The sequence below is a fragment of the Gigantopelta aegis genome, chromosome 14, assembly GCF_016097555.1.
Source record: "Gigantopelta aegis isolate Gae_Host chromosome 14, Gae_host_genome, whole genome shotgun sequence".
NCBI lineage: Eukaryota > Metazoa > Mollusca > Gastropoda > Neomphalida > Peltospiridae > Gigantopelta > Gigantopelta aegis.
The window spans coordinates 32,243,095-32,256,941 of NC_054712.1; the positions used below are offsets into that span (position 1 = coordinate 32,243,095).

The 13,847-nt window shown below is 35.0% G+C and overlaps 1 protein-coding gene across 1 annotated transcript in view; it reads left to right on the plus strand.

Moving 5' to 3' along the window:
- The window catches only part of LOC121388371 (ubiquitin carboxyl-terminal hydrolase 10-like), a 28,875-nt gene extending 16,971 nt beyond the window's left edge, over positions 1 to 11,904 (plus strand). The window contains exons 10-15 of the mRNA XM_041519671.1: positions 405 to 517; positions 1,695 to 1,820; positions 4,985 to 5,077; positions 5,602 to 5,746; positions 6,610 to 6,675; positions 7,276 to 11,904. Coding sequence (XP_041375605.1) covers positions 405 to 517; positions 1,695 to 1,820; positions 4,985 to 5,077; positions 5,602 to 5,746; positions 6,610 to 6,675; positions 7,276 to 7,463 — 731 coding nt within the window. The 3' untranslated portion in view covers positions 7,464 to 11,904. The remainder of the gene's footprint in view (positions 1 to 404; positions 518 to 1,694; positions 1,821 to 4,984; positions 5,078 to 5,601; positions 5,747 to 6,609; positions 6,676 to 7,275) is intronic.
- The last annotated feature ends 1,943 nt before the right edge of the window (positions 11,905 to 13,847 follow it).

Below are 13,847 nucleotides of genomic sequence, written 5' to 3' on the forward strand. Positions count from 1 at the left end.
GATTTGTTTGACAATGCCACAAGATGTTCTACTGTCATTTTGTGTGTAGCTTTACCATGTAGAGTTACAAGTAAAGTTTGTCTTTCGTTAGGATTTGCCCATTTTTGACAGTTATGGCCCTTGAACTTATGTGATACGAAAACTTGTTGGGTCCGCTAGGCAGATTTAAACTTACTTTAGCTGTACTCTCACACAACACTTGTATGTTTCTTGTACTAAAGGGCGTAGCAACGGCCAAATGGTTTCATTAAGGATTTCAAAATAAAATGCTTGTGTGTATGGCATGGTACAGCTGAATGGTTTCATTGAGGATTTCAAAATGCTTGTGTTTTTCTTATAGTAAACGATATGACACAGCTGAATGGTTTCTTCGAGGATTCAGTATGCTTGTGTTTTTCTTGTAGTAAATGGTATGGCACAGCCAAACGGTTATATCGAGGATGAGGAGATAGATGAGGAGGAAGATGAGACATGGCAACAAGTCGGACCTAAGAAGAAGAGTGTGCAGACCCGTCGAGTCAGTATTGAAATCAATTTTCATTTTACAAGATTTTTATGCTTGTGTCCAGTTTATATTCTTGTATGCTTTCCTGGGCAAACAAAAATGTCTTTGTTAACAGCTGGTAAATTACCAAAATGCTGAAATTGGGTTGTTTAATAGCAACATATTGTGTTCTGTTGGTATTTCTGACAATTAGGCTGCACAACAGGCCTCTGTGAATTGAACATTTGCCTATTGTCCAAACCAAAATGTTAACAACTACCAAAAAGTGCTCTCCTACCTTCATTTTTTGTTAGATTTTACTCACATTTTGTCCAGACAGAAATCTAGGAAAAACCATTGCAATGACACAGATTACACATACTAGATGATAACCATGTCACCAATATCGATTTTGCTGAGATCGCATAGGGCAAAAAGCATGTAATTTTATGCCGGCTGCCATTTTGACTTTTTATGGAATATTCTCCAAGAGGGGTGAAAGGATATGACTTAATCTAGCAACGTCATAACATGTTATGATATAAAAGCAAACATGATGACGTCATATTAATTTTTAAAATTATTTTTTGTTTGTTTAAATATACCACTAAAGATCAATGAGTTAATATTAATTATGTCACATACTTTGGAGGCTTTCATCCCTCTTGAAGAATATTCCATAAAAAAGCAAAATGGCAGATGGCAGAAAACTGCATGTATTTTGCCCTATGCTATCTCAGCAAAGTCGATACTGGTGACAACGTTACAGTCTCATATGTGGAATCTGTGTCACTGTAATGGTTTTTTCTCAGCTTGTGTGTGGACAAAATTTGGGGGAAATGTAACAGTAATTAAAGGTAGGAGAGTAATTTTGTGTAGTTGTTAACATTTTGGCTCGGACAGTAAACCATTTATGGGTTACTCAAAAACAAATTCAGGTAACCCATTTTGTTTTTAGGTAACCCATCAATAACATGTAGATGGTGTCATAAAGTCAAAGTGCGAACACAAAATGGGTTACACAAACTATTCTAACGCGAGCGGCGTGCGAACGAAACTATCGCCTGAACAAAGGCCTGCACAAAATTAGTGGGAATTTCAATTATTGAATCCATTGCATACAGAATAAAAAACTTTTATCAACTGAAGTTTAATATGCTTTAATATCCTGAGCTGTCATTGTCCAAACGTCCGTATATATATATTGCAGGCTAGTTTTGCAAAGACTCCGATCGGCGACATCTTTGCTGGTCAGATCCGATCCGCAGTGTACAGAGCCACTTCAGCTGAGTCGGCAAATCTGCAGCCATTCTTCACGCTCCAGCTCGATATTCAGGTGAGGCTTTTATTTTAAATCATACTTGTAACCAGTGTTGTGTAATTCAGGAATTTTACCAGATCCTAAGGCAGGGATAGCTCTGGGTGAGACATCCTCCTTCCCCACCCCCCCCACCCCCCGTTTCTCTCTCTCTTCTCCCTCCCTCCTCCCCCCCCCCCCCCCCCCCCCCCCCCCCCCCCCCCCAGTTATCTATAAAACTTCAAAAATAGCAGAAACGCTGATATATTCTGTAACAAAATGTGACTTATTACCTGTAAATATTTTGCCAAAATAAAATAAAATTTACTTGCTTGGAAATAAAAACTTCCTTAGATCTCCAAAACATGTCACATTCATTGAATGTAAAATTATGGTCAGTGTTATATTGGTGAAAAAAAATATGCAAATAGGAATTAAGAACTCTTATTTGCGTGTTGCTATTAACTCATGCAGACTTCGTCATTTAAGCGGAGCTTTTAAAGTACCCCAATCGACTAAATATCAATGCTCAATATGGTAAAATCTTAATTTGCTCCCTATAATTGCAATTAATCACTCCACTTAATTTTTTTCACGTTGAGGTCTGTTTCTGGTTCAGGCACATTCATCGCAGTAGGCACTTCCTCCGACTGTGCCAGTGACTCTCTGGAACCTCCATTCTCATTCCAACCAGTGCACCACAACTGGTCAAAGTCCGTGGGATGTTCTATCCTGTCTGTGGGATGGTGCATATAAAAAATCCCTTGCTATTAATTGAAAAAATGTAGCAGATTTCCTTTCTAAAAGGGTGCGGGACATAGCTCAATGGTACAGTGCTCGTCTGATACGCGATCGATCTAGGATCGATTTCCGTTGGTGGGCCCATTGGTATATTTCTCGTTCCAGTCAGTGCACCACAACTGGTGTAACAAAGGCTGTGGTATGTACTATCCTGACTGTGGGATGGTGCATGTTAAAGATCCCTAGCTGCTAATCGAAAATGAGTAGCCCATGAAGTGACGACAGCGGGTTTCTCCTCTCAATATCTATGTGGTTCTTAAAGAGAAATTAACTCAAATATGAGCCTATGTGTTGGAAAGATGCATACCTGGACCACCAACACATACTGACACTTTAAGAAATAAATAATGTGTAATTTTAGAGCTTTAAAAAAATATGATTATTCTTGCTAACTGTGGGCAGCCATTTTGTTTTGTTTTCGTTGCGTCCGGTATTCTAGTTTGGGGCGAAGTGACGTCAGCTCCTACCAACTCCTGTGTGCACAATGTAAACAAAAGCAATAATTTATGACAAGGCACTTCGCTTTCATCAACCTGACTTGTAAAACAACATAAATGACTTAATAATATAATAAAGTATTTAACTAAATATATTTCAGAACGAAATGGGATTATAGTATTTTTCTCTCTTGAAAAATCCAAAGAAAAATGCATACTATTAGGCCTATTGGTAGGGTACATTGAAGCAAAAATGACCACTCACGATACCCAAGTGATAATGATTTTTTCTTTGGGACTACGTAATTGGTCAGTTCTGTGATTTTAGATGGGAAAGTCTACTTAATCAAGACTTTTACAGAATGATTTACAGTAATAAAGCATGATGGCTGATAATGTCAATTACAGGGGTGGCAGGTCTATCTAACCTGTGATGTTGAAAAAAAATACTTCCTGTACGTAATTTTGTGTCACGACTGCGGTAATTAATGGCTTGTCTATCTACTAAATATACACCTGCCAATCAGGAACCACAGGTGCAGGCCACTGAAAGTATAGACCAATTAACTAAGAAAACACTGTTTATCATTTCAGTATGTAGGTTAATGCATGGACAAAACATGATACAGTTATTTCAACACTTTGACAATGGTGGTTTATTTTATATTGTAAAATAATATATACTTATTGCTGGCTTAATGGGATGGATTTTATTACAGAACATTGCGCAAAAATCAGGCACTTTTGTTTCTTCTGTTTTAAGACTTAATTCCTGATACCCCTGCCCGTGCTGTAACCTCACCATGGTGCAGGGGTGTAACATTCTTTTTGAGAATGGCCAATACAGCACAAATCCCCTTGTTTTCTTCAAGATACAAATTTTGAGTAAAAGTCTGTATCTATCTGTGATATTTGTATTTTTGCAATTCTTTACAATGTTTTTATTTAAATCTTGAATTTTTATATTGATGTTGATCATCACTTTATTTGTTTGCATTACCATAGTTTGACACTCAATAGCCGATGTATTTTTCGTGCTGGGGTGTTGTTAAACATTCAGTCATTCTATTCTAATTCCTGACGTTAAAACAAATTTCTTCTCTGGGATAGTACAAAATGGCTGCACCTATTATATATAATAGCCGTCACATTTAACCATTTTATTAATTAAATATAATAATATACTTGTTGATATTAAGCAATAATGTTCATTATATATTGTTGAATATGCATATCAGTCCAAAAGCCTTGCGCGAGCATTAATTTAACCATATGTCCGACACGTATAACCATAAATAAAATATATTGAGTGCGTCGTTAAATAAAACATTTCCTTCCTTCCTCTCTAAGACTATGTCAGAATTACCAAATGTTTGACATCCAGTAGCCGATAATTAACAAATCAATGTGCTCTAGTGATGCTATTAAACAAAAAACTTACTTTTCCGTTAAACAAAACAAAGTTTAACTTTTGCCAGTAATTGTCTGGAACTTCAAGTTGCCTTGTATAGAGTCATGTATATGTATTGACTCTTTATTTGCTGTTATGACTTCAATGACTTGTGAAAAGCCTACAACCTGCCTGTCAGTCCACTTCAATTATTAAAGGAATAAATATTGCTGTCTTTTTAATTAAGAAGATAAGCAGTTTATGTAAATTTTCAAACCGAAAATGTTTCTTATAAACAATAATACTGTGTCAGAGCCGGTTTAAAGATGTGCGGGACCTGTAACACAAATAACAGCGGGGGGCCCCATCCCGGGATATATATTTTGCAATCCCCTTGGTGAGAGGGGGGAAATGACCTGGGGAAAATAAATATACAAATCACCGCTTGACCCCCTGAAGCGCGGGACCTGTAGCACGGGACCTGTAGCACGTGCTACATGTGCTACTAGGATAAACCAGCTGTGTACTGTGTGGCATTGACATCCTATTAAAACTACCAATTTTTCTGCTGTCAGAATGAAAAGATCTGGACCGTCTGTGATGCACTGGATGGGCTTGTCTGCAAGGAAATGGTTCATGGATACACATGTTCTAAGACGAAGGAGGAGGTTAGTTATGCATTTTCTGTGACTTACTTATTAACCAATTTTCAGACATTTGCTGCATATTCAGGTAACAATAAATAAGAAGTTGAAGAAAATCTAGCCGAAAAACTTCTGCAAATTTACATTCATACAGGCAGACAACTTCCGCTATTAGATATGCTGTGAAGCAAATGCTGATTTGTCGAAAAAATAACGCCGAACTGTTGCCAAACAGTTTGTTTACAAACAAGACCATGTGGAAACCGGAAAAACAGCTTTTAGGATATATGTCAAATGACGTCAAGCCGGAAAACCATCTTCCCGGGTTTATACGGTTAATCAAATTTTATTCGTGCTAAACAATTTTACAAAATCCACATTTTAGTTTTCTAAAAAGAACTCCAACCCATTCAGTGTATTATACTTAAAAGATTTTATTACATGTTATTTGAAAGTGTGTATAGTTAGGATAGATCATCAATAAATAGGCGACACAGCATTTCCAGTGTTTCCAAAATATAATTTAAAAATATTGAATTCTTTTGCAGGTTGAAGCAGCAAGGAAAATAACTCTGGAAGAACTTCCCTCTGTTCTCATTCTACATCTCAAATGCTTTGTCTATGACCAGAAGGGAGGTTGCCAGAAGCTACTGAAGAAAATAGATTTTGAAGTTGATCTTCAGATCAAGAAGGGTATTCATTCTATTCCCATATACAAAGTCATGTGTGTTTGAGAGAAAATGTCATATTCCAGCTATCGAACCTTCTGTTAGTATTTAATCTTTTGAAACTGTTTACTGGGGAATAAACATCACAAAAAGAATTAACATGCTTTCTGTCAATTGTAGCTGAAACGATCAACGGTTTAATGATTTGAGGGTGGTAGTTTGGTGCATTTATTTAATTGAATTTGCTATAGTCTTCCCCATCCTCCTACAATAAAAATAAAAATTGTGTAAATAAGTTCAGTTTGGTTTGATGTAAGAAAAGACATATGTGTTTTGGAAATAAAAATATACTATATTTGTGTGCTTTTTAACAAAACAGTCAGCTCTGAAATAAATAACTTGTAGTAAATTCCATAGTATAAAAAAAGGCATTCCCTGTGGGACTAACTATAGTTCCTAATTTTAAAAATCTTTCTATTTCCACTCGTATTGCAAATTTTTTTTTTTTTCGTTTTGAGAGGGAATGTCGAATATTAATGAAAGAATTCCACTAGACAGAAAATGACAATATTTTGTACTAACATAGAGACCATTATAAAATATATACATTAGTTAAAGATTTAGACCATTTATTTTGTCTTTAATTTTATTTTTATCTCGATCCAACCAGTGCACTACAACTAGTTATTGGCCGTGGTATGTTTTTTTCTGTCTCTGGGAAAATGGATATAAAGATCCCTTACTGCATAGGAAAAATGTAGCAGGTTTTCTCTGATGACTACGTGTCAGAATTACCATATGTTTGACATCTAATAACTGATGATTAATTAATCAATGTGCTCTAGTGGTGTTAAACAAAACAAACTTTAATTCGTTTTATAATTTCAGAAATGTTATCAGCTACAGCGAAGTCGAAGGTGCAGACTGCACATAGGACATACAAACTGTTTGCTGGTACGGTTTCTTGATTACAGTTCTTTTTATACCTCTGTGGGTGGTGGGGTATTGGAGCTCAATGGTAAAACACATGCCTTGGGGTCAACTTGGTGGTAGCTTTGATCATCATTGATAAACCAATTGGTATTTCCTTGCCTCAACTTGACCGATATATCAAAAGATGTTTTATTGTTATATAATTATTATTATTTTTTAAACAGACATGAGAGAACACTGTAAGATTTGTGGTTTCTCATAGTAACATCCCACTTACAATTTAAAGACATTTGATTGGCTGTTCCAAGCAATTCGCTGAAATTAACATTACTGAAACGGACTCTATTACTATTACTTAAATTAACTGTGTAAGTACAGCAAGTGCCATAAATAAATTTTATTTGGACAAAAAATATTAATCTTAATTGCTTTTTGAAGGTGTTTGCAAAATAAATACAATCATGTATGTTAGATACCATTTATCTTACATGTTTAACCACGTAACCAACTTGCATTAGCTTGTTAAAATGTGTTTTGAAGCAACTCGCTCCAAGATAAATGGTATCCAATGCCACTCATGTCATATCTTTCAATTAACCATTGTGTCTCTCTCACTTGTAGTTGTATTTCACCATGGAAAGAACGCAACGGGTGGACACTACACGACAAACGTGTTTCACCCTGGTATTAGCAGCTGGGTCAAGATTGATGACTCTCGCATCCAGGCCGTCTCGGTACAAGAAGTGCTGAAGTTTTCCGCTCCCAGGATGCCGTATTTGTTATACTACAGACGCATAGACTTGGCCTAACCACCACACCACATCTGTGTACAGACAATGCTCCAAGTTCACAGACAGGCAGTTACTTGTGTATGTGCACAGAGATTACTGGAGCCAATTTTTTTTTCTGAAATGTTTGGTCATGTTCTGGAAGTGTGCAGACAGACGATGAGCATGGCTCACTGGAACGTATTTGGCTGTAGCCTATTTTCTGAAATCTGGAAAACTCTTATCTTGAAGGGTTTGTGAAAAGGGGTTACTTTTATGCAATGTTTTAGAAGTCGTGGTGGTCTTCAATGAACCTGTATAAATGTTGAGTCTGATATTGATCTGCTGACTTTCTGGGCCCTGTTTTTGGAGTTGTACAGAAATTGTGATGGAAAACAGGAGTTTAAAGGTGTACAGACAATGTTTGTGATCTACATGATGAATGTGAAAGATACAATTACTGCGTTCGATAGATGAAAGACTAGTGGCACAGTTGGAAAAAAATAGATATGTATGGTTGAATAGACAAAATTGTGCCATTTGAGAAAAAATAAACTCGGAACTTCAGTTTTTCTTTAATATACAAACAACCATTTTGTATTGAAAAATGGCAGCGTTGCAATAATTCTCGAATGGACGAGAAAGCATTTGATCATTGACAAATAATTGAAAGGTTCAAGCATCTTAAATGTGGACAGTATTGTTGAAAAGACACCATGTTTTTTTTTTAATATACAAATGGATACAACTGTTATGCCATAGAAAGGGAGGTAACTGGTGAACATGGTAAAGAGCTAGTGAGGTAAAGATTTTGTTTAATGCCTGTATGCAACAGTATGTGATGATAGCTTTTGATAAATTGATAATAAACTTAAATTTTAAGGATGAAGTAATATATTTTTTCAATAAATTCTTGCAATCTCTGTGCAGTATTTTACTTCGTGACAAATATATCATTGATAGCAGACGAGCTCCAGTTTGGCCGAGAACATGATTGGGGAATAAACGTATTCAACAAAAAACATGCCTTTAACTTTGTACTACTATTTCTAACTGCATTAATATTTACTTACGTGGCATAGGATTTTATATATAGCTATTAAAAGATGTTTTGTAGAATGCAGTGCAGTGTATTTGACCAATATTGTGTTAATAGTAAACCAAAATATACCTGAAATATGTTGCTAAATGAGTGTGCAGTTTAGTCAAATTAATTTGTTTGAAATAAATCTCGACTGGGTTAATATTTGATTCAGTAACTAGCATTTTGACAAATAGAAATTGGTTGAATAATATATCGAAACATGTAATTCAAATCTATTGTACCCCCTCTTATTTTTTTATTTTTTTTATATATATTTTTTTTACCATTTGAAGTTAAGTAATTTTGAAGGTTTAGAATATCCATAATATTAGTCATTTCTTTTGTTTTTGAAGCCAGCCCCTCTCTCTCTCTCCCCTCCCCCCCCCTCGCCAGTTTTGTATTTAAAAGATTGTTGAAGATGTCCCTAATTTGTGGTTTGTTTAAATCTGAAGAGGTGTTTTTCTACCTCAGTATTATAATGCTGGCAAAGTGTCCATCATTGTGTGCCAGTTTGTTAGTTCCATCTTCTTAACACATGCATAATCTCCACCCGGAAACATGGAACACTGTTGTAATGGATTTTGTCAACACTTTAAATCTGTTAATCAAAATCCATGGGGCTATTTCTTCCTATGGATGTGTGTGTTTCTTTCCACCTTAAATAAAATGTGTTGAGTGCGTCATTAAATAAAACATTTCCTTTCCTTTCCTTTCCAACAAACCATGTTTTATCTTTCATAATTTCATTCTTTTAAGACTTGTGAATATGTTACATGTATGTGTGTGTGTGTGTGGGAGTGTGTGCTTACTGTATTTGAAAGTTACTGGGCAGATGATGAAAACTGTTCACATTTGATTGCCCAGGTGTACTGTACAGAATACTTTTTATGTGCCATTGGATTTGTTCAATATGACGACACTGAGAAACCAAACCCCCATTTCTTTTTATTCGACTGTTACACATTTTTCAGTAGACTTGTTTGTGCATATTTTGGCAAGATCTGAAATTATGGATTTTATTTTCATAGATAATGTTTATTATTAATTATGTCATTAATAGAGGTATCTTGATAACATTTTGCAATAATTTCACCTACAAATCAAGTGCCATTTTCAATTAGAGATTTTTAACATATAAAGTAGTCTTTGCTTTTCCTTGGTTTCATTTATTCTGTAATTTTAATATAGTGCAGTAAATGTCTTCAAATGCTGTATGAATTTGACACAAATCCCCATAGATAGCCAAAAAATACAACCTCCCAAAACCACACTATTTCATCAACTACAAATCAACTAGGTCTGTCCACAATATCAAATACATTGCAGATAGAACTTGTTAATTCTTAGTCGACAGTTTGTTGAAGTGGAACATTACATGGTCAAGCTTTTTTAAATGGATGTTTAAAAAGAGTGAAAATGTTTGTTGCTGATTCTCTGCAATTTTGTAAAAGAGCTTTTTCAAACATGGTATCGTACAGTGTAATTGTAATAATGATTATTTTAGGATTGGTAGGTGTAAGGGCTCACACTTGGAACAAATTTTTGGTTCAGTCGGTTTTCAGATATTTGGTATTTGTTTGAAAATTAGTAAAATGTGGTTAAAGTCATGAATATTCAGACTAAATTGTATCCGCTATGTATGAAAATTATCATTTGGCTTATTTGGCAGTGGACAGGGCGAGCCCCGATGTAAATTCTGATCTCCCTTTCCTCTGATCACATTCATACCTTAATTTTCAAAATCTTAAGTAGCTGGGACCTAATTCACTAAAGTCTCGCAACTTTGCGATATAGCAGTGCAATGCAAAAAGAACTTGCAAAGAGGATGCTTTGTTGTCTAGCAGAGCCTAAAAGACCTTTGTGAATTAGGCCCCTGACGTGTTGTAATCTGAATGAGGATCACGAGAAAAATGCATTGTGAGGAAAGTAGTACCAATAATCTTAAGGTAGGTATTTCTAAATTGATGTATTATAGGTATTTCTAAATTGATGTATTATACATACATATCTGATCTTTGACTCAGTTTTGTAAAGTGTATGATTCAGCAGTCACAAAGTTTGATATTTGTAGCATACACATTATAGCATAGCCCTTAAAAGTCCTGGAAAATGAAACCATTTGAAGTGTATGAACCCTGACATAGACGAGTCTTGGTTGTACATTTTGGAGGGACTGCAGTAATTTCACTTGAACAGTATTTTGATTTGTTAAGACTATTAACACTAAATCGGTCACTGAATTACCTATTGGTACCTATTAAAATTATACCAGGTTCTTTCTTGTTGGTAAAGATAAAAATACCATCATAATGGCTTTTTCCTTTCTTTAGGGATATAATTGAATAACAAGGCAGCTAATGACCACATACATTTATAAGATATTCAATTTTAATCCATTTGATTCATCTATAGTTAATTGGACTAATTAATATAATAAATTTGTACATGTATCTGGATTTGAACCCAATGTCAAGTGAAGAGGTTGTGGGTGGGCACATGATGACATGCTGTATTGAGTGCAAAATAATAATTATATTGTACATCTTAGAATAATTCAAAACAAATTTTTATTTTACGAATTGGGAGCCGAATATATGAATAACTCGTGAGAGGATGCACCTTGCTGTTTGTTTGAGATGAAGTATTTTTTTCAGCATGTTCATTAAATGTATCGTTGATTAGGAAGACGACAAAATATTAAATAAAAGTGAAGAATGAAAATTATACATTTTGTTTATGTATGTAATATATAATTATGACACATGCATATATGCACCAACTTAATTTCTAAAATGATGTTTGTTTTAATGTAAACAGGGCCCTTGCTTATAAAACTTTTTATTAGAGTCCAGATTCGATCTCTAACGACGCCACACGCATACAATTTGTACGACGTTCGTGTCAGACTGTATTAAGAGTCTCGAGTTGGACTTTAAAAGTTTTATAAGTACCAGGCCTGGTCTTTCTGTAAAAAGCCCTATTTTTATGGAGTGGGTGTGTCATCTTTAATTATATATAATAGTTCTTGAAATGCATGTCCGAGTTTGATTTTTTGCCAAGTTTTATTGTTATCATGGGAATACTTTCTTTTTTGTATTTGAAATTCCATGAGACCTTTTGTATTTAAGTTTTCATCCTGTTCTTATGTGTGTTGTTAATCTCCACTGGTGAGATGATGTCGCCCCATGATGTGAGATCGTGTTTCAAATTGCGTGCATTTTGTTACCATCGCAAATAATATATTACATGTATATGCTTGTTTATTTTCATAAAACCTGTGTATCATTCAAGATGATGGTGAAATATTTATAGACATGCTTGAATACGATGACCTCATGTGCAAACTTGGACTTGCATGGGATTGTTACTTGCTTATATTAAATAAAAAGTCTTCATACAAATTTGGAGTTTAGCTTTTATCATTTCAGCAAAAGGTCACCAGAAGTGTGATAGGTTGATGAGTCTGCATGGGCCGAGTCTAGCAAGATTTGTGCCTGTTTTCGTGTTCACAAGTCTAAGAGTACCCATACAAGGGAAAGCATTCATTTAATTATGTGGGATAGTGCATATAAAAGATCCCTTGCTGCTAATCGAAAAAGAGTAGCCCATGAAGTGGCGACAGCGGGTTTCCTCTCTCAATATCTGTGTGGTTCTTAACCATATGTCTCACGCCATATAACCATAAATAAAATGTGTTGAGTGTGTCGTTAAATAAAACCTTTCTTTTTTTCATTTAATTATATTTTTTGAGTCTGTACCATATGCTTGCTGCCGGTTATGTTATAGCACAAGTCGGAATCATTTTAATTTACATCTTTAAAAAAGAAAATTAAATGTCTGTGCAGTATTCATTTTAGTTACATCGGCAGTACCACAAGTACCATGCGAAAGTACAAGATTTCAAGGCACCCTAGATTGACTATAATACACTGGACTGTAGAACATTAAATTTTATTACTAACTAATCAGCAATACAAGTTGCACAATAATTATATTATCATGCACTAGTTTTCTTTTAATCTGGCCACCCGTCGACCAGTTTGTAAATACATTAATGACGTCACATTTTCAACTAATCAAAACCGCTGGTTTATACTGTGAATATATTAAAAGTCAAGTGTATGTAATTACCTGGAAAACTTCCTTAAAGTTTGAGAATTACGGATACAAGCAAACTCGTTATATTGATTGTAAATAGCCTACTGAATATGGCATGCAATGTTCTGCTATGGTATAAAGATGCATAATGCTATTTTACTTTATTCCTTTGTCTCATTATCATCTAGTATAATGCCTAGTACTCTGGTTTGGTTTGGGTCGAGGCCCTAACCGATACCCTCCCACCCCCATTCCAATCATCTCGAGATGTATGCTAAAGGCTGTGTTTTATACGATTTTTTTTGCCAACAAAACTCAAACATCCGAGTCACATTGAAAATTTCGAAAATGATCTCTCATCAGTTTTTATATGTAATGTTTTTGCATTATTCTTCAAGCAATTGACTTACATTTGAGTTATTTGCAATGGTACTGGTATATTTTTGTGCACATTACATACCTGGTATATCACAATGTGGAACATGCAAACAACTCAAAGGATAATGGATTTTTTCACAAAAACTTAAATCGATTGGACGAGGGCTTGTAATCAATGACAATCTAAATTATTTCTTTTAGCCATACTTAAAAACTTTTAATCTATATGTGCCATTTACTATATATTAGAAACCAAATAGCCACCATGACTGGTATATAACAGTTATATGTGCTGTATTACATCCATGTATGAAGCCCACAATATACGATTCCTTACTGCCAATTGAAAAATACAGTGGGCTTCTTCTGACGACTGCAAGTAAAAATTACCAAATTTCTGACATCCATATTAATCAAATTGCCATGCATAGTTTAAAATGTGCTGAGGTGTGTCATTAAAATAAATATTCCTTTCCTATGTCCACATGGTATTTCATTCAACCAATCAAAGCCAGTTTTAATACATCCACAATGCTTGAAATGTTGCAATGAACAAAAGAAAGGCTTTATCTAATCTTGTCCACTCAACACATTTTAATCGTGGTTATCTGGCGTTCGATATATAGTTCAGGGCCACGTTCCACAAAGCGATCTTAGCCCTAAGATCACCTTAAGTGCATAGCTACCTTATGCACTAAGGTGATCTTAGTGCTAAGATCGTTTCCTGGAACGGGGCCCAGTACCACAGAGTGTATTGGAGAGGAAACTCGCTGCCTGCAATGAAAGATCACCTGGAAAACATAACTGACATGTTACTTTTAACAGGCGATGATTGATTGAATATTAAAACACTCAAGTCTGGAGGA